Source organism: Liolophura sinensis, chromosome 9, assembly GCF_032854445.1.
Source record: "Liolophura sinensis isolate JHLJ2023 chromosome 9, CUHK_Ljap_v2, whole genome shotgun sequence".
Classification (NCBI taxonomy): domain Eukaryota; kingdom Metazoa; phylum Mollusca; class Polyplacophora; order Chitonida; family Chitonidae; genus Liolophura; species Liolophura sinensis.
This window is the reverse complement of record NC_088303.1, coordinates 33,239,363-33,266,465: the sequence shown is the minus strand read 5'-3', so window position 1 is coordinate 33,266,465 and position 27,103 is coordinate 33,239,363. Positions and strand designations below refer to the sequence as shown.

Genomic DNA, 27,103 nt, shown 5'->3' with positions numbered 1-27,103 from the left:
TTTTACTATTTAACCCAATAATATCGAATAGAAAACAAAAGGTACCCGGTTTAACATTGGATTTCTTTATCTTGGAGATAAAGTATATCTCTCTAAACTGCTTTTATTTAAACTGCTTTTCATTACGGTACGTACACCAGTTTAAACTGGTTCTGAGACGACAAAACTGGACATGGAGCTAGCTTATTTAACCAGTCTGTGACAAAGTTCAAAGTTTTAAACGCCTACATCAGACATAATTTTTGTAAAACAATATTTTTGCAGAAATTCAACCCTGCCATCCTTTCAACAATGCTGATGAATTTATTAAAAGTGGCTATAAATTTCTCCGGACGCGTATAAATACTGTGAAAAACCCCATATAATAGCCTGCTTAGCGAGAGAATAGATCGTTGCAACGGATTCATTGTTAAGGAACAAGTTCCAGGATCATACACACTCATGTTTTCCAGTCAATCATATAATAGTTTATGTGTGTATACTCTATAATATGAGACACTGGTATGAACAAGATCAGTCTATTTAACTTGCATAAAAGTACTTCAGCTAGCTAAAAATGTGTTACGATTTGCCACCCTTTGAGGCAAACGCTGAAGGAATCAGTCATCCTGCAGATATACATTTACTCACTATTGGACTAGTGTCCAATTGCTATGAAATGTCCCGCTTGAATCATGAGAATCTCAGAAATTTACATTCAGTGTAAAAAACAATGTAATCGGTTGACTTTTATGGAAGCAATGTTTGAGTCCATGTCCGTTATATTTGGTTATGTTGGTCCATATTGCTATGTTGGGTTTTTTAGTGGCGCTAAGCTATCATGGCGGCAACGTCAGATGAATTTGTGTTCCCACCGAAATTAGATTCAAAGTACGGTCATTTACGGTTCCCTCGTCTCCTAAACATGTTAAATTTTGATAATTTAGAGAAGATATAACCTGCGTATCTTTATTTTCCACATGCTAATGTAAACTTACATTCAATAAGCGCATCGTTTTAGGACAGAAATTGGAACAACAACAACATAACATCCTGATACGGGCTCTACTCATTGAGGTCTGTTACCTTTCCACACAAGCTACGAGCACAGATTTTTAATTCTAATAACGGAAGATGAAAATTATTTGGTGCTTTCACGTGGGATACAGAGGTGAATCTGCTGTTTACATTGAAGCAGGTCAACAACAAACAGATGCATCACGCTTTACACATTTATTTGCAATAAGCAGAGCCAACATTTCAGGAGTCTGTGGAGATCACCTAGGTTTGAACAAGACGATGTGGCGATCTTGAAAACAAAACAGTTAATCAGCTGCTGAATGCACAATAGGGCTGACCCGACTATGCAAGCTGTATATTCAATGTAGTAGTTGAGGAATGTAATGACCAGCGCAATGTGTTGGTAGAGTAAACGAGGAATAACTACATCTAATGTGTAGGCTCGATGGTAAGCCACATTTACTGCGTCTTCACATGCGCATTAATTCCTCCCTAGTGTAAATCGCGTGGTCCCTGTAATAACCTGTTCTGAGTCTCGCCAAACCAAAAATGATCCCAGACAACTGCACAAATTCAGAAAATAAATACATTTTCAGACAATACACCCAATGTGGCCACCATCTAGTTCTGATAGTGGTACATGCAAGTCACCTGATTGATGTGAGCACAGACAAAAATACGGTCGTTATAGGGTGAAAATGCCCGTGGCAATCACAGTAACAACAAGCAAGCCAAGTTACCCATTTGACTGGTTCATTCCCCCTGTCATCAGATAGTGCTAATCACTTCTGCCTTATTCTTTCATGTAAGTGTTCAAAATGGTGACAGACAACTTAAGGCCACAGTGGGTGTAGCATTTGAAAATGTATTTATTTGGTGAATTTGTGCAGTTGTCATGGATCGTTTTTGGTTTGGCGAAACTTGGAACGGTTTAGTTGATTATGGGGACCACTTGGTTGATATGGATTAACACTATGGAAGTTTTAATGCAGGTGTGAAGATACAGTAAATGTGGCATATGCAACACATATAGCAACTACCATGAAATCTAGCCTTCTACCCGAGTTAGTTTGTGAGAGCTAACACCTCTCCTTGTCCCCTTTAGCTTGCGGGTCTCCTGAAATGCTGGTTTGGCTTATTCCTCTGATTCAAGACTGCAGATATCCAGGCATTTGCCATTGTACTCACACATAGCGGTGAAGACAGAAGTCTAAAACCAGATTTTGGTGACATTTACAATTTGCATGTGCTGAGCAAACTGTCCTGTTGTCTAAGGTACTGTAATTTCCGGTTATCAGCTGTAGTTCTCATAATATCGTCTGTTGTTGTTCATTTTCCTATACCTCCCCGTGTTATATTTCACTTCGTTGTCTGCTTGCCGCTACCACGTGGGAATGAAATGCCTGGATATACGTGAATGGTTGTCTTATTTTAAGAGAAACAGAAAAAGTAACGTGCCATGGTATGCTGAGTGCACCAGCGGGGCTTAAAGGAGGCATGTTTGTGCAGTAATGAAAATAAAAAAACACCAAGAGTGTAGTCCCATACAATGTGACTTTTTACAGTTCTTAATTGACAAAGAATCATATCTTCATGTTTTTATGGATGGTGGAAAATGCCTATATATCAACAACAACAGCATGTGCCCAGGGTATCACCCAAACCACCATAAATTTGTTGCTGGAGTGAAGCCAAGTGTTTGAAGCAGATGTTTTTGAAACAGTCAAATCTTGGACTACTTCCATGTTGTACCTGCCATTACTTGTTGCTTACCATGACAAGGAAAGTGATCATTGTAGCTGTTTCTGTCTTAATTCAAGATCAGGGCAGAGTTTGTCTTTTATTCACAAACTTTGACTGTAAATAAAAATTTTCACTGCATTTTGATAATTGATTTTCTTTGTTTCCTGAGTTCTGACCGAAAATGAAAAATAACTGTCACCATTTAACACTTACCATACTAAACGTCTCATGAGTCAGATATTATAAGCATGCATCAATAAACCATAAGCTTGTCGTTTTAAGCATGATAAGTACCCTAAATGATTTAAAATTTCCTCCATAAAGGTGCATTTTTAGAAGCAAGTAAATATCATAAAATATTGTTTTTGGTGCTAAAGCTTGCAATTTTCCAGTAAAATACCACCCATGTTCCAAGCAAACCTCAAAACATCTTTCTAAATTCAGTAGAACTCTCAGAATTGGACAAAATGGGCAAGTTAGTCATGGACAAAATTTATGGTCATTTATTTGGTCAGGGAAGGTCTGACAGCAACCTGCAGATGGTTGTGGGTTTCCTTCGGGCTCTGCCCGGTTTCCTCCCACAATAATGTTGGCCGCCGTCGCATAAGTGAAATATTCTTGAGTACGGCGTAAAACACCAATCAAATAAATAAATATTTGGCCAGGGTATGTAAGGAAGAACAGGATTTCATGTTTGAGCATGTTCTCTGTGTCGGCAGGTATTTCCCTGGTAAAGATGAGAAGGTTTGTGTGGTATCCATCCTTGGCAAGTCAGCTCACAATGGCCACAACTCTAAGGCATCCATAATCAACCACATTCTGGATAGAGATGTTTTCCAGGTAGTGTTAATACTGATGTTTATGTCCTATCAATTACCTAAGCTTCAGGGTTTCATTCACTAATACAGCCACATTTGATATTATCATTATTAAAGCTGTTAAGTTTTTAACCTATACCATCTTGAGATATCAATTACTAACAAACAGCATCTATCAGGGGTCAGAAACTTTAATGTTTAGAGCTCTTCAAAGTGATGATCTTTGCAAAAATTGAAGTCATCCATTATGTTTACAAAGGTGTGGAATGTATTAGATTCAGTTTATAAACATTGTAAAACAACATATGAATGGGCAAAATATGCCTGATATATGGAAATTTGCCTGGTTTGCTTACTTGCATTCGATAAATCGTCTCCACAAAGCAGCATTAGCTAAAAGAGCGGTGGAAATCCATCCTGCAACAAGCAGGCACATGACATGCACTCTAAGGACTCCTTCGTCGTCACATGACTGAAAAATTGTCAAGTACGACGTGAAACCCTAAGCTCTCACTCACTCAAAATACTGGTGTATTGTAAATGATAATGCTGACATTACCTGGTATCAGTTAAAGATCCATGGTTAATGGAACAACATAACCCTGTAGCATATTAAACTCTGCTTCATTCCATTTTTACCACAACATAGCATTTTCTTCTTATGGTGTAATCTTTGTTATGTTGTGAATATTGCACATATGTATATTATTTTAATCGCCACGATATGGCTGAAATGTAATATGTTGAGCCATAATCATTTATTCATACTACTTTTACCAGCACTAGATTCTGTACTTGTTTCCAGGGATACCCAAGCTGTAAAGATAGCAACAGGGTAAGTTTAATATCCACTCATATCCCAGGACACTCTGCTTTGTGATTTCTGTATAAAGGTCTCCTTCTTTGGAATTGGAATTCATCTATGCCCGTTGCATTTTAGTTGATTTCAACAGGTATTCATGGTGGGATAAAAAAAAGACACGAGGGCCAAAATAATCAGATGGTTTACCATTTAATTGTTAACTCTCCAACTATACGAAACTGATGAAGCTTCGAAAAATGTGTCTAAGTTTTACACAAAGAAATTTTTACAAAAAATACAAAATTTTTTCTAGATGTTGATTATTAAAATTATGAGGGCGTATGCAATGTTCATACTTTGCCAACATTGACTTTCGAGGAATGTCAGTGTACAGTTATGTGAGATGTAACAATCAAAAGTTAAGATTAAGATGTGAAGTTGTAATGCATATGTACAGTAAAGTATTTTTGTTGTAAAATTCCCATTTGAGTACATTGCAATATCAGATCTCCTACCACATTAAAACAGGACGCTGTCATACGCATACTTTAAAATGTGACTTTAAGGGGAAAACACATTATTAAAATGAAGTAAAAAGCAGTAGAAAGACCATTAAAAACTGTGTCTAAAAATACCATCAGTTTTTTTTTTAATTTTTTTCAAATTTTTATTTTACTGAAATCATTCCAATAAAATGTATGGATTGAAAGGTGGGCTTAATGGACCATACTGATAATGTAGGCTGTCACTGCATCTTACAATCAAAAACTGTAATTAAGTGAAAAAAATATTTGAAAAACATGATGAAAGTATATTCAAATACAGCTCCTAATGGTCCCTCAGGTGGCATTTACCTCAATTCTGATGTGTCTTTTTTTTTTTTCATGGATGTACATTTATGGTGGCTGTTTTTGTTTTTCAGCACTTGGAATACTTCCATGATACGGACAGCAGGGTTGTATACCTACATCACTGGTCTAGCTTTGATACAGCCAGATTGATCAAGATATGCCAGAACATCTCACAAGATCAGGTCAGTGTATAAGCAATAAATCAGCTGCTGTGTAGGCCGCTGAAAAAGGTTTATTGTCTTGACAGTATGTGAGAAATCTCTGTCTCTCTGTTGTTTGATTTTCTCTGTTAGTTTTCATCCGATCTACTTCATACTTGACTGGTGTATTGCTGTGGAAGTGGATTGTCAAGTCTGAAAAAACTGTGTAGGCATATTTGGTAATGAAGACATCACAAATCTTTTAAATCGGCAATACATTATATCTTCAATATCATCATCATTGGCCCAGATAGCCCAGTTGGTAGAGTGTCCACTTTGGGAGGCAGTAGATCTAGGGTCAATCCTGGGTCGAGTCACACCTAAGACCTTAAAAGAGGAAGTTGTAACTTCCTCGATTGGCGTTCAGCATGAAGGGGCAATGACTGGTTGACCCGTATCAGCATAATGGCTCAGGTGGGACAGTTTACTTGCCTTTGGTAAGCCATCCCAGTGAAGCATCACTGGATAAAAGGATAAAAGAGCAGTGGAAACCCGTCCAGCAACAAGGAGGTACATTACATGTACTCTAAGGATTCCTTCGTCGTCATATGATTGTTGTTGTTAAGTACGACTTTAAACCCCATGCACTCACTTACTCAGTATCATCATGCTGATTGTATATCCATGAAATCTCAGAACTGTTTAGTTAAGAATGCCAGTTATTGTGGTCAGTGCAGTCATCACACTATCTACTAGGCACGTTATTGTCGTCAGTGCAGTCATTGACGTTATGGTCTAACCCATGGCATTTTCATACCCTTGGGAAAAGGATTCTGGGGTGAGAAGTGTGGATCCCAATCCCATTGTTTTTGCATTATTTGTGTATAAAATCTGGTGAAACTGACAGTTTTGGAAAAGGCAGATCGAACTATTCAGCTAGATCAACCTCTGTTATTTCTATCCACATTATTGCCATGTGTTGAGTGCACTGCAGTGCCAAGTGCAATTTACTGTTTGTTTGCTGTTCTGTTTATTTGTAGCTCTGTAGTCTCCAGACAGCGCCCCCCCCCCCCCCCCCCCCCCCCCGCCACCCAACACACACATTTCCAAATCAAAATAGTTTCATTTTAAAAGAAGATCTAACATATCTGAACGTATTACATTTACTGTAATTCTTCAAACTTTTCACAAAAGTATTTATTCAGGCTTATCTTGAAGGAATTTTTCTTGAAGGAACAATAGAATACTTTCTATGAAGCCCTGAACTGGCCAATCCAACCAATGTAGTTTTATTTCCAAAATCAAATTTAAAATGTGCATAAATTGCGCTGAATGTTGCTCTTTCATTTGCGAAAAGGTTGAGCAATTAGGGAACAGGGATTCTGTCTCCACTGTTAATATGTGGAGAAATGATGTTGAAGATGAATTGCTGCATTTCCAAGCATTCAGATGTTGTGGTTGGATGAAATTTAGATGGCGTTGATTGAGCTTCAGTCATCTCCATTGAACGTAGTGACAAGCAATGGTGAACAGGGGAAACAAATCTTTCTCTAAGCATTCTGGAATTTGTAAACGTACTATTACAGTAACAACTGAATTGCTTATATTCTCAGGATATCCACAGTAACCTGTTGACAGAAGATCTTCAGCATGCCAAGACTCTACTCTTCCTGTTTTCTGTGTCACATTTAGTGTTGGTGAGTGGATTTTCTTATTTGTCTTAGATGTATATATGAACTGACTGGAGAGTTTACACAAATGACAATTTGATAAGCATGTGAAGGTTTCTAATTTTGAAAGGTGTGTATGTTCTTTCTGTACTAATAGGATATCATCTCACCTTCCAAACAAACCTCAAAACACCAATCAATAGAACTCTCAGAGTCAGGCTTAACAATTCATATAGTCATGGACAAAAGTCTAGATCTTGAAAAGTAATCCTGGAGAAATAACGATTGTTACTTTTCACCCCCAACAGCTGAACCACCCAGGTACCACCTTTGATGTGTCCTATATACACCTGTTTAACTCTATCAACACCATCAGGTATGTGCTCTAAGTTTGTGGGAAGCAAATCTGGGTACATGTGTGTGTGCTCTTTCAGGCAGAGCAGATTATTATGCATCAGGCATTTCTTACAAATATGTTTTTTGGGCAAAACCCCCCTGACCCTCCAAACAAGAGCTCTACCCTAAAGTTTTTACTGGAATATCAATAAACCATTTTTTAAAAAAATTGCCATGTTAATTTGTTTAAAATTCCTATCTTTTTCATTAGTCAGGATTGAAAAAAAAAGAATGTTCCACTCCAACAGACCCTGTTTTTTGTGACAGGGTTTGGTTACGCCCCACAGAGAATGTTTTAAGAATGGCTTCATTGCAGGGGACTGCTGATGCTTAACTGTAAATCAGTGTGTTAACCGAGCTGCTCAAATAAATACAATGTTTCTGACCATTTTACCACATTTAACGCTGTGTTTAAAAGCCACTTTATGCCGTTGCTGTGAGTTCAAGTCCAGCTCATGCTGTCTTCCTCTCTAGCCCTACGTGGGAAGGTCTGTCAGCAACGTGCGGATGGTCGTAGGTTTTCCCTGGGCTCTGCCCGGTTTCCTCCCATCATAATGCTGGCTGCCGTTGTATAAGTGAAATATTCTTGAGTACGACATAAAACACCAATCAAATAAATAAATAAATAAATAAAAGCCATTTTGGATTGATGACAGGTTTCTCATACATATAAAGCTGGTGGCTCTTTGTGACCTTTGGTTTATACATAAGCTAGTTTCTAATACTTTGTATCAGTCGGGCTCTACCCAGTTTCCTCTCACCATAATGCTGATCACCATCGTGAGAAATATTCTTGAATGTGATGTAAAACACCAGTCAAATGAATAAATAAATGAGTTTATATGTCATACTGTGTCTGCTCTTCCTAACACATTATTTTGTCTTCCTGGATGAATGATATTGAATATAATCTAGAGCTGATTTGTTCACGTTCCAGTTTAATGTTTAGAATACCGAAGCTTCAGCTTCGCAAGATATGAAATTTTCACATTTGCTATTCAAACTTACACTCAGAAATCTACTGCTATCCCACGTTAGGTAATTTTGTGCTGATATTGTCCTGATTTGAACAGTTTACTGTTGCTTGAATGGTGTTTCACCATGTACATGTATTGTGCCGCATGAAAACATTCTGATTTTAGGCTGAAATGGCAGCCCTTTGTGTCAGAAGTGCTGAGTGAGTTTGCTCTGCCCAAGGACTGGGTGTCAGCTGGGCGCCCTTGCTCCCCGAGGGTACTGTTCGTGTTCAGTGACTGTGTACTGGAGAGTGACCCAGGGAAGCCCCAGGGGCAGGTAGAAGATACTTTAGACTTCTTTTTTTTTTGGACAGGTCCACTCTGAAGTGGATGAGTGAGTGCTTGGGGTTTAGCATCGTACTCAACAATTTATCAGTCATATGACCACGAATGAATCCTTAAAGTGCATGTAGGACGGATTTCCACAGCTCTGTTATCTAGTGCTGCTTCACTGAGACGGCAAGTAAGCCGTCCTGCCCGAGCCATTATACTGATACAGGTCAACCAGTCATTGCCCTATCCCCTTTATGCTGAACGCCTAGCGAGGAAGTTACAACTTCCTCTTTTAAGGTCTTAGGTGTGACTCCACCCAGGATTGACGCCCTACCAACCATTCTGAAGTGAATGCAACAGAATCTATAGTTAGTAAGGGTGTACAGCTTTCAAAAAAAAAGTTTTACCAGGAACGCTTTGCATGTTATGTGTGAAAATATATAAATAATCATGTGTTTAGTTGTTTTTATGATTGTTCGTTGTGCTAAATATTTTGTTTTTTAAAGAAAATAAAAGTTTTGAACATATGTATCAACACATGGCTGTATTATTATACTATAGAGAGGGCCCTCAGTACGACGTCATCAGCATGCTATCGAAGACCAGATCTACAGTCTACTCAGAAAGGCTAGAACCATTACCAATATTAGGTACGTGCTGGTTTTATGTGTTACTAGATGAATAGAATAAAAGTTATTTTGCTTAGTAACTTAAAGAATAAAGTAACTCATAAAACAAAGATTGTCATTGAACCACCAAAAATGTTCCTTTTTTGAGACATATTTTATGTCTCTCACAAAATTGTCTGTTTTATGTATATTTTGTGTCAGTATTCCAAAATTTTTGGGAATAACCTCGTGAATGAACCTACTGGGAACAAGCAACCAGCTTAGCAGTCATTGACAAACCCATGGCTGTGGCTGAAAACCAAGGGACCTTGTTCAGTGATGCCCCCTGCTTGTAGGTCACTTATTTCAGTCGTATGATATAAGTGAAATGCTGATGAGATAGGTAGTTCCCCGTCGGCCTCCTCGTCTTTGAGTTTGATGTAAGAATTCATGTTCATCTTTTGTTCATGCACTGGGAAATTTGAAGTCAAAACAGTGTGAAATACTTGCTTGTATACATCTTGACTTTTGAGACATGTCAATAGAAAGTTTAGAAGATGTGCTTAATTTGAGATGGTCAGTATATCGGAATAATTTTTTGTTTTTGAACCAGAGATTGTTGTGCATAAATATGCGTTTATTTTGTGCAGCAACAACTCTCTCTTTGCTGTGCCAGCCAATCAGGAGTTTGTTTACATCCACACCAAAGATAACGAACTGGCTGATCCACTCATGACCTATCTCTCTCAGATGAAAAGTAACTGTCCAATCAGGAATGAGACAGGTAAGGCTGCAGTATGCTTGGAAAGAACTACTCCCAAAATATCAGCTACTGAAATATGATGTATTTGAAAATTAGAGGCTTGGGGTTAAATGTGTGTTGGCAATCATAGCTGTGAATTCTGTATGCATAGATTTTGGTGGTTGTCTGTCATATCAAGCCATAGTTAAGTCTGATATGTAATACACCAAGCTTTCAGACAGAAGTGCTCCAAAAATGCTAAATCAGTGAAAACGGAAATTAAAACTGTGTCTCAATGAGATAAACCCTGTGATATTACACCTGTTTTGTAAAGTTTCAGATTCCAAATTTTAGCTTTAATTAAAATAAGGCTCCCCAATCACTCCCCAACACCTTAACCTAGGACACAATACTAGAGCTTTTTTGGAGATATAATGTTTTGCTTCCTTACTCTGTTTCAGAATCCCCACGTAGCCGTGGTTACCAAATGAATCGCCATGGCAACCAGAAAGTGGGCATGGGAGACAACTCCGCTGTGACTACTATGCAGAATGGTCATGGTGAACGGAGGTTTAAAGAGTTTCTAGAACAGCATATTGTCCAGGCTCTTACCAAAGGCTTTGATGATAATGTGGGCAGACATCCTATACCTGCCTTGTTTGAGGTGAGAAAAAGACATTAACTATTGTTTCTACTGTTGTATAGCTGAATGTTTCTTAGTCTTCTGAATTTTAAAAATTACAGACACTTATTGTCTATCTTTTTCCCCTTTGGTCAAAATGTATTGATGTACAGCTGTCTGCCTGTTGTCAGAAAAGTTTTGTGAATTTATAAATGGTTATTCATTTTGGTGGATTTGTTTACCTGTAATTGAGTTGCCAACATTATACCATGAAGTTTAGAATGAATGTTACATGCACAAGGTGCACGCAGATATACAAAGCAGGAACACAAAACATAATTTACATGGACTAATTTTATTTACACCCTAATTCATATAAAGAATAGTTTTAAATGTACAGAGATAAGTTAATATATATATTGCCAACAGGATTGATATTTCTGGGCTGTGCAAGTTAAGTTGAAATACCGGTACTTGCAGAGTGTACATGCACCAGAGATTTTCTACATGCACAATCAAATAAATGCAAGCACCCGCTGCATATATGTACATTTACGGCATATTTCTAACGCTGCCTCCAAATTCAAAGAAACTTTAAACATGGATTGAATGTCTGTGCCACTGGGCTGCATAAGATTGTGGTTGACCTTTGACATGCTTTCTGAGATCAAGAGTTCATTTTTGGCTTCTCAACATTATACCCCCAACATACCTGAACACTTTAAAAGTTTAAAAAAATCCCATGAAACATAAAACTGACAAAGCAAAGGAATATCATTCTTTTATCAAAACGTTACAACTGGATGGTGCGGTACCATGAGCAGCTTGAAAAAAAAATGTGTTAATTTTGTATTTAAATTGAAGAGCCTTTCTCCTTTCTTAGTGTTTTCATACTTTTTCCATGCTGCAGCTATGCACTTGTGAAGTATGGTTTACTATGGCCACTTGCCTGTATCAGATGATGTTCAGTCTGGACCTGGACCCCCGCCTCAGGGGATACTTCAACACTCTCAAGTCTCTCTTAGAGACAGACGTCAGGTTCTCCGAGAAGTAAGGAGGCTTTAGCAGTCATGTATACATACATATAGTGTGGAGGAAGTCTTATCTTTAAGTCTTTGGAGTTTGGCGTTAAACTCCAATCCAATGCACAAACTTTAGGGGGCCTCTGTGGCTCATTTGGTTAGCGTGCTAGCGCAGCATAATGGCCCAGAAGCCTCTCACGATTGCAGTCGCTGTGAGTTCAAGTCCAGCTCATGCTGGCTTCCTCTCCGGCCATAAGTGGGAAGGTCTGCCAGCAACCGTGGATGGTCGTGGGTTTCCTCCGGGCTCTGCTCGGTTTCCACCCGCCGCAATGCTGGCTGCCAACGTATAAGTGAAATATTTCTGAGTACGCCATAAAACACCAATCAAATAAATAAATAAATACATAAACTTTTGGATATCTACTTATATTCATTTCAGTGCAAGACCTGGTTAAGGTTTAATTCTGGGGGCATCATTTTTTTTCTTTCTTGGCAAAATTTTGATCACTGCAAACCCAATCAAATTTTTGTTATGATTTTCTAATAGCTCAGTACAATAACTATTATTTTAGATTAGAAAACATAGAATGTCTCTGCATTCCATGGTTTTATGGCGGGGGGGGGGTGGGGGTGGGGGGGGGGTTATAGCCAAGTGGTTTAGATGCTTGTCTGTCAAGCCCACGTAAGGGTTTGGTTCAATCCCATTGCCTGTCGCTCTCTGGTCCTACCCGAAGTTTGTTGAACATTATTTATTTTTCACCAGTATGACACACCCGCAAATGCACACGCACACACACTGAGCTAGCAACGAGAGCAAAAACTTATGCATCAGAGGCCACTTTCACAAAACTTTGTTAAGTCATATTTCCCATATGGTAGCCTTGCTTGCAAAAGACTTATGTTATAGTACCATAAAATGACGTTATTTATGAGAAGAATTACAGAAATTCGGCCAGCCAATCAAGAGTATTATGATGTGTAGTGAAGGTAGGCCCAGTTTTACACAGTGGGAAAGTTTGTCATTTCTATATCAGTGGCAGTCAAGGTTTCCTCCTCCCATAAAACCATTAGGGTAGATGTGAAATGTTCTTGAGTATGGTGTTAGATTCCAGTCAGATACATTGATGAATAGTTCATACATTACGAGATCAGAGGGTATAGTTTTTAATCATGTTAACTTCTTCTTTTTGGAATAATTCTGTAATAAATATTTTTACTCTGGTTTCTTGTGGATGATATGTGGGACTGTTCTGTAAAGTGGAAGTTGTTGATGTATTAAGCTGTGATGGCTGATGTACTGATTGTGATGTGTTTGATATTGTAGTCGTTGTAGCAAAGTTTTACCTGTGGCAGAGAGCACCTATCAGGATGGACTTCCCCCACACTACACAGAGTCTTATCACCAGAGCAAGGTACCAGTACTGCTTAATTAAAACCATACCATAGATGTCCTCCATAATGCAAGAGGTTAAAGATGTGTTCTATTTGAAAACCTCTGAGGTGGGCCGTCGGATTCTCCCCAGGCTCTGCCCATTTTACGTCCACCGTAATGCTGGTTGTTGTCGCATAAGTGAAATATTTTTGAGTACGGCATGAAATACCAACCAAATCAATAATTTATTTGGTGAGTAATTTGTTCTTTAATTGATGAAATTTCTATGGCCAGACACCCTACAATCAAGGGGTGTATTTTAAAAAATTTTTGGATTGATCATGCTGCCTTTACAAGCTAATTTTATATTTGTAAGTATCCATGGACACTGGTATTAAAGTATCAAATTTTCTTTCCACAGGTAGAGTTTCATAAATACTCAGTTTCAAGAACGTGGGTGTGAACATTTAGATTATAAATAGCTATTGAGTGTACTTTTTGTGAAAAGTCTTCCTTGCTTGTTGTAATCTTGACCTAACAATCTAAAATTTAAAACAAAACAAAAAGGAAAAAAAAAAAAGTTTTCTCTGCTGTGATTATTTTACACTCTGAGTAACACTTTCTGTTTTACTCAACCTATGAAGAAAGAATGCAATATGAAAGGGTTACAGATGAAAGCATTATGTTTTCACACATCTTGAAAATGACCTGTGTGAATAGTTTTGCCCTTTTCCATTAAGGTGGTTTAAGCACTAAAAATACTGATGTGTTCACAGCTGGCTCAGGCTAGGCGCGTGTTTTGTCAGCATGCTCGGGGACCTTGCTTCAAGAAGTACTTGGTACAGCTGGAGGAGGCCTGTGAGAAATGGTGGAAGAATGGTCATCAGTTGTGTGAGGCAATAAGCTTGACTGGCAACCACTGTGTTAACAGGGTGAGTAACTACAAACTGTCTGGACACTTCGAAGGGTTAACCCAACAAACAAATCAAAGGGTCCGTTTGTAAACAGGGTGATTTTCCACACTTAATCAGTTGCTTATATTGGTAACCCGCTTACAGTTACCCGCTCATCTAGACTGTTATCTGCTTTATTGTGTTCTACGAGTTCTATTGTTGCATTGCGATGTGCAATATGAGAGTTGCTAATGGTGATGTGCAATATGAGAGTTGGCAATGGCGATGTGCAATATAAGAGTTGCTAATGGCGATGTGCAATACGAGAGTTGCTAATGGCGATGTGCGATATGAGAGTTGCTAATGGCGATGTGCAATATGAGAGTTGCTAATGGCGATGTGCAATATGAGAGTTGCTAATGGCGATGTGCAATATATGAGAGTTGCTTATGGCTATCTGCAGTGGTAAGTACATGCGAGACAATTGGACACAGTTAAAAGATACGGTTCATTGAATGACGTCATGTTGCTAATGGCAACGTGCAATATGAGAGTTGCTAATGGGAGACGATTGGCACAAAGTTAACAGGTAGGCAAACTTTGAAGGTGTATAATAAGAGGTAATATTCTGCCTGTTTCTGTTTCTCGTTGCTATAGTTACATAGTGCGCCAGGGGAGAGCACTGAGGGTGACCTGGAGGAGATGCCCCATTGTAGTCAGTTCAAGACGAGAGCCTCCTGTAATTGTGGGCAGACACAGGCTGATAGGGAGGATCCCTTTGATCACAAGGTCAGTGCTATGCTTGAGAAACATTGTTTTTTTGGTTTTACATAAAGATGAAATATCGGAAATTTCCTTCGTTGATAATTGTGATATTTCACATTTTAGTTAAAAATCACTCCTGTTATTAAATTTTGGAATTTACACCTGGAAACTTGTGTTTCGTAATGTTTCATTTTGAGTTCAGTTTGGGCTCATGGCTAAAAAATGGTGCATAAACTGTTCAAATACACATTGTATTGTCAAAAAATACATACCAATTATAATATTGACTATTCTAGGTTGAATAGCATAAATATTGCTCCCATGAAGGATGGAAAGGATAACTTTCTCTATGCTTCATGAATTATGGGTAATCACCCATCTTAAACTTAGACAGTAGTTATGGAGAGCGTGCGCTTTGGGTATGGTAGATCCAGGGTCAATCCTGGGTTAGGTCACATACCTAAGACCTTAATAGATTAAGTTGTACCTTCCTTGCTTGGCATTCTGCATTATGGAGATAGCGCAATGACTGGTTGACTCTTATTAGTATAATGGCTCGGGCGGGGTGGCTTACTTGCCTTCAGTAAATCGTCTCAGTTAAGCGACACTAGATAAAAGAGAGGGGGACATCCGTCCTGCAGCAAGGAGGCATATTACATGCACACCAATGACTCCTTCGTTGTCATATGACTGGAAAATTGTTAAATACGACATTAAACCCTGAACACTCACTCACTGACAGTAGTTATGGTCTTCTGCAGTTTGTACAGTTTAATTTTGATAAAGGTCATAATAAACATGCTGTTTGACGTGTAGTGGTTTACCCCAGGCACTCCTGTTTCCTCCACCCATCAATTTGACCACCATTGTGCATGTGAAAACTGTTTAAATATTTCGACAATGATCTAAACAAATAAATAAATAAATGTATAGATTTGAATTTCAGACTCTCATGTCATTGTATTTTTTCAGGCTGCAAATTATGATTTTTACTGTCAGCTGGAAGAGCAGTGTTGTCATGAATTGAAGCGCATAGAACTTCCTGTGTTCCATGCCAGTACGTCTGAGATCCGGGCCGGCAAGCCTGCTAGCAGTGAAACCCCCACTACAGAGCCTCAGTCCAGTCTGCCGAAGACAGATCTCCTCACCTCAGGAATGGCCAGTCTTAGTCTAGCACTGAGTCTGGGTGAGACGCTGCAGGTTTTATGAATTAGGATAGCTTTTTGTTCTTAGCAAAGATAGCTGTCAATATATTAGCAATGAGAGTAGCTCTGCAAGGCTGTGATTATGTATACGGTCTTGTTCCATAAGCTTACTATGAACACATCTGACCCCAGTATACTAATGCTGTTCACCAAATTATGTGTCTGTCCATACTCATAGTCTTCTCAGCTATCAATTCCAGATAGGTGTTCCCTTGTGTCATCACTAGTAAATCCACACAAGCATAAAACTGGTGGAAACTGAACAAATTACAACTCCAACTGCCATGTTTGAATGCAGACACCTCACAGCGCATACAAGGGAGATAACCAAGTTTCTGGTCTAGCTTTACATGAGCAGTAAGCCTATTTTGTAAAGAAGTCTTTATAGTGAGGAATGTGGATTGTGGATCTCCATGAGGTCATTACTGGACACACTGATTATAAAAAATTAGCTGGTGTGTCAAAAGATATCTTGTAATGGCAGTGATACCTGATTTGTACACATGATTCCTTGTATATGTGAGTACAGACAGACACATACGTGAGTACAGACAGACACATACATGTACGTGAGTACAGACAGGCACATACGTGAGTATAGACAGACAGATTATGTGGCTGACACCAACAGGATATTGATGACAATACGGAAAGTACAGTGATGTTCCAGGTAAGCTTATGGAACAAGACAGAGCTGTAATAGTATGCGTAACCACAGAGCTACAGTGAAAGTGGCCTGGTACAGGTAAGCGCAATTGTAATATGGCTAAATTCATGTTGACAGCATGTTTGTTATAATCCCAAGCCTAGAAACTAACAAGCTGTATACATGTAGATTAAACTTCAGGGTTTCTTGGATAGTTGATAATGAAATGCCCACTGCTCTGTGAAAAAAATGAACCGCCGGGTACACTGTTTAAAAGTGAAACATTGAAAATGCTCAATGTCATTGTTAATGATAATGTTTCTGTGAACATTCCAGATCAGACTGATATAGGGCAGTCCATGGGGTCTGTGGCTGAGACGCACACAGACGCAGAAACAGGGGGAGCAACTCTTAACCTACAAAGTCCTACAGGTTTGTAACCATGGTGGAAAGTTGAATAAATGGCCAGTGGTCAGTGGGTAGTTCAGGCCAATGATTAAAAACAACATCGGATTTCACACGTCATGGAATGAATCACTCGTAACTGTTAAGCAATTCATTGGTCCTTGATTTGTTTATTTATTTATTTATTTGATTGGTGTTTTACGCCGTATGCAAGAATATTTCACTTATACGACGGAGGCTAGCATTATGGTAGGAGGAAACTGGCATTGGTTCTTGAGATGCCAACTGACAAGTGCTAAAAAGCCTGCACACATTCTAAAGCTTGTACAAATTCCAGACAACTGCAAGGTAGGAAGTTGAGAAGATATGGAGTATATTAAATGAAATAGGTGAAATATGATTTATTTTGCTTTATTTTTCACCTTTAATATCTCAGATAGCATTAGTTAATAGTGAATGAAACTAGTTTGCTGATTTTAAGTTGCAGTACTAAAAAGATTGGGGCTTGATTTGGACACAAAATACATGGAAACATCGTCAAATGACTGTTGAAAATGGTTGACTACGACGTTAAACTCCAAGTACATGGATACAAAATATCTTATGTCTTATCTTGTGATTAGAGGTGCTTGCCTTTCAATCTCTAGCACACATGAGGTGTGAGTTCAAACCTAACCTAAGGACAGCAGGCGGTAGATTTTTGCCTGTTGACTGTGGTGCCTTGGTGACAGTAAGCAGTACACGGTGCTCATGTGGCCGTTCATGCAGTATTAATGTTTGTTGAAGGCCATTTGATTTCTAGCAATATGGTCTGCATATCTGTACATCACATGTGGAAAAGTTGGTTAGTAACTTGCCAAGGGTCAGTGGTTTATCCCCAGGCACACCAGTTTCCTCCATCCATAAGAGATATCAAGAGCATATGGTATGGTGTAACCAACAAATAGCTATGTGTAGATAATTAAATAACTAAATATCCGTATAAACCGGCCAGATGGTTAGACCGTCTGCTTTGAAGCCTGGAGACCCAGGATCAAACTCAAGCCTGGTCACACCAAAGACTTTAAATAAGGTTAGAGCAAGAAAACGGGACTGGTTGGTTCGGTGTCAGGATAACGTGACTGGGTGGGGTTTTATGTCTGGTGTTTTCGGCATGATGCTTCATCGACTGGCTCTGCTACAAGAAGACACAGTATATGTACACACAGCTAATGATTTGTCTGTTTGCCAGAGTCCTCCAAACCTCTGAGTCGCCAGCATTCGACAGTGGAATACTTACCTGGTATGATTCACACGAGTAGTCCCAGCGGTCTGCTGCCCACCTTCCCCTCCTGGTCAGTGTGCTGTCTGGGCAAGGCCTCCGCCTACAACACTACACAAGGTAATGAACAGCAGGCAGAGTGGGTTAACATTCGGAATCGAAACTGTTGCTCCAGAAAAGTTAGGTGTGGGAAGAAAAAATAATTCCTGGTGGCTCTCCTCCCCTGCCCAAAGGAAGCAGAGGAATATTTGCAGAGATTTTCTGCATGTTACTGCTGTGTGTGTAATCAGCTCCTGATAATGTTACTAACAAAAGAATAGCCACTGTGCACATCATTATTATTTGGCTAATTTGTTTCTTTCTGGGTATTTTTTTTTTTTTCTTTTTGTGGTAATATTTTGTTAATATTGTTTGTAAGATTTTTAATCTCTCGTTGCTTTCAATGAAGTACATATGTGCTGGTATCACTGCCTGATTTAAAGAAGTATGATGGAATTAAACAAACAAATTATAGGTCTTGGGCAAATTATACCTGAAGCACAGGGCTATCGTTGTGTTTTCGGAACACAACTACATCCTATGTATATTGATAAATTTGGTTACCTGTCCAAGTCAGAGGTTTATATGTGTGAACGTTATAATGACAGTTATGCCCCTTTCAGGGAATGTTCAACTTTAATTTCCCATAAACCCCTGTCTTACCCAAGAGTTTTGAGTTACCCCAGCTTCTTATTTTTTTTTGATTAAAGATCAGTTTAGTCACATGATGCAACGACTTTCTGAGCTGACTATTTCTCAAGTAAAGAAAGTAAGAGTACTTTATATCTATTCTGTTCATTTGTGTGTGTAGGCTTGGATCAGCAGGGCTTTCTTCCAGGGAGTAACTTCTTGCTGCCATGGGATATCCCGATCACTGCGGAGAAGGAGAAGTGGCCCACGGTCGGGGAAGGGGTCATGAGGAAGGGCAAACAGAGGCGCACCCAGAAAGGTAATGTCAGATCATTGGTAGCATCCATGATTGAGTGATGGGTTTTTAATGCCCTACTCTTTTGGGTTTGTGAGTGAAAAGTAATAAACTTCCAAAGTAATAGAATCCACGAGGACCACTGATTAGTTCAACATAATAGATGTACATGAATGGTTTATTAAGCCCCTTTTTCACTGACACTTTCGGCGTTTCATTTCTTCATCAATACGATGACTGGGGCCTCCGTGGCTCAGTTGGTTAGCGCACCAGCGCAGCGTAATGACCCAGGAGTCTCTCACCAATACGGTCGCTGTGAGTTCAAGTCCAGCTCATGCTGGCTTCCTCTCCAGCCGTATGTGGGAAGGTCTGCCATGGGTTTTCCCTGGGCTCTGCCCGGTTTCCTCCCACCATAATGCTGGCTGTCGTATAAGTGAAATATTCTTGTGTACAGCATAAAACACCAATCAGATAAATAAATCAATCAATATGATGACCTTGGCCAGACAGTAAGCGATCCACCTAGGTTGCATGATTGATGGATTGCTCAGACTAACATTGATGGCCTTTTTCTTCACCAGTAGCGTGTACATACATGTATCTGCATATTACATGTGGAAAAATTTTTAATTAACTTAGCTGAAAACTGAAAGCTGGAGCTGGTTTCATGTCGCTCTCTTAGCTAAGTAAGTCCTTATGCACCATAATAATGTATGTTGTAGAAATATAAAGTGCACTTAGCTAAAGGCAACTTAACACTAAGTACACTTCATGAAACTGGACCCAAGTGGCTTATTTCCCTCTGCTTCCCAGTGAAGCTGACCACCATTGTATGCAAGACAAAAATTCTTCTTAAACAACAAAAGAAAATACATACATGTATATTTATATATGTAGAACAACACCCGCTAACTGTTTTCCCAGAAGCCAGCGAGACAACTCTGAGGGCTTACCTGGGGATGGAATATGAATGTCCAAGAGGTCACAGGTTCTTCTGTAGCGGACCAGAAAAAATTATCAAGGTGTCCAGTACAAGTACTGTGAAGGTACATTTACGGTATAAAAAATCACTCTCCTATAGTGGATAAGAGAAAATCATTTGGTATCCAGCACAAGTACTGTGAAGGTATAGTATACAGAATTATATTTCTGTAGCGGACCAGAGAAAATCATCAAGGTGTCCAGTACAAGTACTGTGAAGGTACATGTACAGTATAAAAAATCACTTTTCTATAGTGTATAAGAGAAAATCATACGGTATCTAGCACTAGTACTGTGGAGGTATACTTTACAGAATTATATTTCTGTAGCAGACCAGAGAAAATCATACGGTATCAAGCACACGTAGTATAAAAAATTATATTCCTGTAGTGGATCAGAAAAAATCAAATGGTATCCAGCCCAATTACTGTGAAGGTATAGTATACAGAATTATATTCCTGTAGTGGACCAGAGAAAATCATATGGTATCCAGCCCAATTACTGTGAAGGTATGGTATACAGAATTATATTTCTGTAGTGGACCAGAGAAAATCATATGGTATCCAGCCCAATTACTGTGAAGGTATGGTATACAGAATTATATTCCTGTAGTGGACCAGAGAAAATCATACGGTATCCAGCACAATTACTGTGAAGGTATGGTATACAGAATTATATTTCTGTAGTGGACCAGAGAAAATCATACGGTATCCAGCCCAATTACTGTGAAGGTATAGTATACAGAATTATATTCCTGTAGCGGGCCAGAGAAAATCATACGGTATCCAGCACAATTACTGTGAAGGTATGGTATACAGAATTATATTTCTGTAGTGGACCAGAGAAAATCATACGGTATCCATCACAAGTACTGTGAAGGTATAGTATACAGAATTATATTCCTGTAGTGGACCAGAGAAAATCATACGGTATCCAGCACAATTACTGTGAAGGTATGGTATACAGAATTATATTTCTGTAGTGGACCAGAGAAAATCATACGGTATCCAGCACAATTACTGTGAAGGTATAGTATACAGAATTATATTCCTGTAGTGGACCAGAGAAAATCATATGGTATCCAGCCCAATTACTGTGAAGGTATGGTATACAGAATTATATTTCTGTAGTGGACCAGAGAAAATCATACGGTATCCAGCACAATTACTGTGAAGGTATGGTATACAGAATTATATTCCTGTAGTGGACCAGAGAAAATCATACGGTATCCAGCACAATTACTGTGAAGGTATGGTATACAGAATTATATTTCTGTAGTGGACCAGAGAAAATCATACGGTATCCAGCACAATTACTGTGAAGGTATGGTATACAGAATTATATTCCTGTAGTGGACCAGAGAAAATCATACGGTATCCAGCACAATTACTGTGAAGGTATGGTATACAGAATTATATTTCTGTAGTGGACCAGAGAAAATCATATGGTATCCAGCCCAATTACTGTGAAGGTATAGTATACAGAATTATATTCCTGTAGCGGGCCAGAGAAAATCATACGGTATCCAGCACAATTACTGTGAAGGTATGGTATACAGAATTATATTTCTGTAGTGGACCAGAGAAAATCATACGGTATCCATCACAAGTACTGTGAAGGTATAGTATACAGAATTATATTCCTGTAGTGGACCAGAGAAAATCATACGGTATCCAGCACAATTACTGTGAAGGTATAGTATACAGAATTATATTTCTGTAGTGGACCAGAGAAAATCATACGGTATCCAGCACAATTACTGTGAAGGTATAGTATACAGAATTATATTCCTGTAGTGGACCAGAGAAAATCATACGGTATCCAGCCCAATTACTGTGAAGGTATGGTATACAGAATTATATTTCTGTAGCGGACCAGAGAAAATCATACGGTATCCAGCCCAATTACTGTGAAGGTATGGTATACAGAATTATATTCCTGTAGTGGACCAGAGAAAATCATACGGTATCCAGCACAATTACTGTGAAGGTATGGTATACAGAATTATATTTCTGTAGTGGACCAGAGAAAATCATACGGTATCCAGCACAATTACTGTGAAGGTATGGTATACAGAATTATATTTCTGTAGCGGACCAGAGAAAATCATACGGTATCCAGCCCAATTACTGTGAAGGTATGGTATACAGAATTATATTTCTGTAGCGGACCAGAGAAAATCATACGGTATCCAGCACAAGTACTGTGAAGGTATGGTATACAGAATTATATTTCTGTAGCGGACCAGAGAAAATCATACGGTATCCAGCACAATTACTGTGAAGGTATAGTATACAGAATTATATTTCTGTAGCGGACCAGAGAAAATCATACGGTATCCAGCACAAGTACTGTGAAGGTATAGTATACAGAATTATATTTCTGTAGCGGACCAGAGAAAATCATACGGTATCCAGCCCAATTACTGTGAAGGTATGGTATACAGAATTATATTCCTGTAGTGGACCAGAGAAAATCATACGGTATCCATCACAAGTACTGTGAAGGTATAGTATACAGAATTATATTCCTGTAGCGGACCAGAGAAAATCATACGGTATCCAGCACAAGTACTGTGAAGGTATAGTATACAGAATTATATTCCTGTAGCGGACCAGAGAAAATCATACGGTATCCAGCACAAGTACTGTGAAGGTATAGTATACAGAATTATATTTCTGTAGCGGACCAGAGAAAATCATACGGTATCCAGCCCAATTACTGTGAAGGTATGGTATACAGAATTATATTTCTGTAGTGGACCATGGAAAATCATGAAGGTGTCCACACAAGTACTGTGAAGGTATGCTGAAAAATCATACAGCTTAATATTTCTTAAATGATAAACATTGTAGACATTAGCATTTTTGTCCACATGTACCCTTTGTTTCACCATCTAATCACACAGCTGTACTAAGTTGGTGACAAATCATGTGACATTATTATGTGATTACACATAACTTCATGATTTCGTGAACTATGGCTGGTCAAATCTTCCATGAAGTTACTGTGGGTATTGCTCAATGCCCAACCTCAACTTTTTCAGATATGAAAATGTAGCATTCAGTGCGAGTTATGCACCTTCTGAATTTGATTTTAGAGACAAACTTAAATTGGTTGGATTGACGAAAAGCATGATGTTATCAGCCAGCAAAGAATAATGCCATCAGAAGAGGCTTCAATAGGCACCGTGCGAATATGTAAAAGGGTTGAAGAATTACAATATCTGAAAAATCTTATGCATTCTGTTACCGCAGGACAATGCTAACAAGTTGCTGAGCATGGACATGCCACTGTATTGCCCCTGTCATTGCAGGTAAGGGTTATTTATTTATTTATTTATTTGATTGATGTTTTACGCCGTACTCAAGAATATTTCACTTATATGACGGGGGCCAGCATTATGGTGGGAGGAAACCGGGCAGAGCCCGGGGGAAACCCACGACCATCCACAGGTTGCTGGCAGACCTTCCCACATACGGCCGGAGAGGAAGCCAGCATGAGCTGGACTTGAACTCACAGCGACCGCATTGTTGAGAGGCTTCTGGGTCATTACGCTGCGCTAGTGCGCTAACCGACTGAGCCACGGAGGCCCCATGCAGGTAAGGGTGATGGTATTGTTCAGCATTTCCATCATCTTGGGTCAGGAATTTAAAGATATTATAGGGGCCTTCAGTGGCCCTTGTTGTACCTTTGTGGCTAAGTTGTCTGTTGACTCAAGCTCCGGCTAGTTCAGCTGTAACTTTGTCTCAAAAGGTTTGTCAGGTGCCTGGCTTAAGATAATGGTTTCCTCCAGGTTCTGCCCAGTTTCCCCAGTCTATATTAAAGCCTTATTGCCACTATTTAAAGGGAAACATTTTTAATACGTTTTTAATCTCCAGTCGAGTAAATAAAGACAAACATGAAACTGAACGTTTTAAAAGTTATTAAGAATGTAGCTCCACCATATTTATTTATTTATATGATTATATTTGACCGTCATTCATTTGGTTACTGTCTTTTTTGAGAAAAACTATAGTGGACTATGAATTCAAGAAAACTGGAAGGAAATTTATTTAGTGGATTGCTGTTTAATGTTATACCCAAGAATATTTCTCTGATACATGGCTGTCAGTTTTATGGATAGAGGAATCACCAACGTTTACTGACTGAAGTCGCTGACTAACTTTACCACATGCGATGTACACATAAATACACCATGTTGGGGGTGTCAGACAAGTGATGTCAGTCTTCCTCAACGTGCACAGGGCCGCATGGGCATCGTCAACCCATTATCATCACCAATCCCCACAAGATGTGAGAGCGAGGAAATCTACAAATTTATTAAATAACATTAATAATACATATAGTGTTTTATAAATATTACAGATGTCTGGTATCAGGATTCTAATAGGTTTCTTTACTCTGATGTTCAAATAATGTTGTACTGTTTTATATGCAGCCTTGATTAACTACCAATCTGTGTCTGTGCCTGTGTGTTGTAGAAGCTCTAAGGGGTTCATGGCTCAGCTGATGCGCGTGTTTGTGGTCACCCCTGAGGGGCCTCTCTCTATCAGTGTAGACCCCAAGGTCAGACCATGCCCTCCTCCCTGCCCGGTCTTCCACCCGGGCACAGGTCCCATAGAGCTCACCGCTGGGGCTATCTGGGTTATACGACTTCCGTATCCTTGAAAGCAAATTGTTTCTACCTAGGTGCACTGCAGTTGTCACCCACGCCTGTGTTGCATATTTTGTCAGATTCTGTTGAAAGTTCTGTTGATCTTAAAAAGGTGTTTTGAGGTTTGCTTGGAAGGTAGGATGATATCTTACTGGGTAAATATATTTATTTATTTGATTGATGTTTTACGCCATACTCAAGAATAATTCACTTACACAACGGCGGCCAGCATTATGGTGGGAGGAAACCGGGCAGAGCCTGGGGGAAACCCACAACCATCCACAGTTTCCTGGCAGAGCTTCCAACGTACAGCCAGAGAGGCAGCCAGCATGATCTGGACTTGAACTCACAGCCACTGCATTGGTGAGAGGCTCCTGGGTCATCACGCTGCGCTAGTGTGCTAACCAACTGAGTCACAGAGGCTCCCCTGGGTAAATATAATTTTCAGCACTAAAAGTAATGTTTGGGACATTAAAATTACCTTTTTTTTTTAAGCAACACATTAGGTCATTTACTGTACATGTACCTTGTACATACATACTATGCAACAAATCAAGGACTTGTCAGAGAGAGGAAAAAATATACTTAAGTCAGTGGGTTTTATTATTTTTTTTGTTTCCTTTAGTGGGTGCAAGGTATATGCCATTTGTGTATGTACAGGGATAAACTTTGAGAGGTTTCACAAGCTCATGTTTGCTTGTTTGTTGATTGGTCAGGTAGTCTAGCTCACTGATTTTTATGTGACGGTAATTCTTTGATGCTCGTGTAGGTTCGGATCTGTATTGAGTATTGATACTCACATATACATGATACAGATTTGGCCATGCTTCATTCTGTGGTTTGGATTGGGGGGAGTGCAATGGTACATATACATGCGGCATGCTTTTGGGTGTGAATAAGCAGTTCATATGGATTAGGGTTTGTTTGCATGTAGATGTTTTGGAATGGTGTTTGTATAGATACAGATATCCGTGTACGATATGGACGGAGATGAGTCATTATTGGTACGTATTGGATCTTTATTCATCTATTATCCTTAACAGTTGTAGCTTTGTATACCTTGGTTCTTCTGGGGCGTACACAATGCCCAGTGACCCTGACCAGCTCATACAGTGCAGGCTCCTCCAGGGAATGTTTAACTATACAGACCTGTCCCAGGCTCAGGACACTTAGAGCCAAGGGATTCTCCTCCAGAAGGTTTTTGATGACAAATACCAGTCTCTGGCCCAAGAGAGAATGGGCCCAGGCCTGCTGTTACCGTAGCTCTTCCAGGAAGTGTTTGACGACACAGATCTGTTCCTCTGCTCAAGAACCAAGGAACCAAGGTCTGCTACTATATGTACATGTGGCTCATCCACAAGATCTTTGGTGACACATACCTGCCCTGACCCAAGACGGATAAAGACAGGGACGGCTCCCCCAGGAGGTTTTTTGATGACACAAATCTCTCGTGGTTCACAACATTACTGCTAGTTTGGAGGACTTAGATCTGTCACCTGGCTCAGGAATCTCTGAGCCAAGGGCTTCGGCTAGCACCTACATGAAGTTTAGACCACATAGATATGTTCTCTTACTTACGGCACTTACTATCAAGTGCTGCTGTGAGCTTCTGGAGCAATCCTAATGATAAAGGTGTGTCCCTTGGTTCTGGACACCATAGCACACCTGCAGCCAAGGGGCACTGCTTGCTTCTCCTTGGTTCTGGACACCATAGCACACCTGCAGCCAAGGGGCACTGCTTGCTTCTCCTTGGTTCTGGACACCATAGCACACCTGCAGCCAAGGGGCACTGCTTGCTTCTTCTTGGTTCTGGACACCATAACACACCTGCAGCCAAGGGGCACTGCTTGCTTCCCCTTGGTTCTGGACACCATAGCACACCTGCAGCCAAGGGGCACAGCTTGCTTCTCCTTGGTTCTGGACACCATAGCACACCTGCAGCCAAGGGGCACTGCTTGCTTCTTCTTGGTTCTGGACACCATAACACACCTGCAGCCAAGGGGCACTGCTTGCTTCCCCTTGGTTCTGGACACCATAGCACACCTGCAGCCAAGGGGCACAGCTTGCTTCTCCTTGGTTCTGGACACCATAGCACACCTGCAGCCAAGGGGCACTGCTTGCTTCTCCTTGGTTCTGGACACCACAGCACACCTGCAGCCAAGGGGTACTGCTTGCTTCTCCTTGGTTCTGGACACCACAGCACACCTGCAGCCAAGGGGCACTGCTTGCTTCTCCTTGGTTCTGGACACCAC

General features: G+C 39.7%; 1 protein-coding gene across 2 annotated transcripts; it reads left to right on the top strand.

Annotated features, from left to right (window-relative positions):
• The first annotated feature begins 820 nt into the window (after positions 1-820).
• Positions 821-26,670, top strand: LOC135475346 (nonsense-mediated mRNA decay factor SMG8-like). Of its 2 annotated transcripts, none has more exons than XM_064755204.1 (22): positions 821-870; positions 3,462-3,582; positions 4,366-4,395; positions 5,285-5,395; positions 6,967-7,050; positions 7,332-7,399; positions 8,562-8,712; positions 9,270-9,358; positions 9,967-10,100; positions 10,520-10,722; positions 11,591-11,730; positions 13,027-13,114; positions 13,851-14,006; positions 14,625-14,756; positions 15,705-15,918; positions 16,920-17,015; positions 18,220-18,369; positions 19,100-19,237; positions 20,138-20,259; positions 23,452-23,510; positions 24,679-24,855; positions 25,901-26,670. In XM_064755204.1, exons 1-22 carry the CDS (start codon positions 821-823, stop codon positions 26,022-26,024), a joined length of 2,637 nt encoding a protein of 878 aa, XP_064611274.1. In that variant the 3' UTR covers positions 26,025-26,670. The 2 variants fall into 2 exon arrangements, with proteins under 2 accessions (XP_064611274.1, XP_064611273.1); XM_064755203.1 differs by having other exon boundaries at positions 20,111-20,259.
• The last annotated feature ends 433 nt before the right edge of the window (positions 26,671-27,103 follow it).

What these genes read in the sequence shown, in the direction of transcription:
- LOC135475346 (XM_064755203.1), top strand. Translation starts at nt 821, where the DNA reads ATGGCGGCAACGTCAGATGAATTTGTGTTCCCACCGAAATTAGATTCA. An exon ending in AGAACATCTCACAAGATCAG is followed by an intron (nt 5,396 to 6,966) that starts GTCAGTGTATAA and finishes TTATATTCTCAG; the next exon opens with GATATCCACAGTAACCTGTT. An exon ending in AACTCTATCAACACCATCAG is followed by an intron (nt 7,400 to 8,561) that starts GTATGTGCTCTA and finishes TTCTGATTTTAG; the next exon opens with GCTGAAATGGCAGCCCTTTG.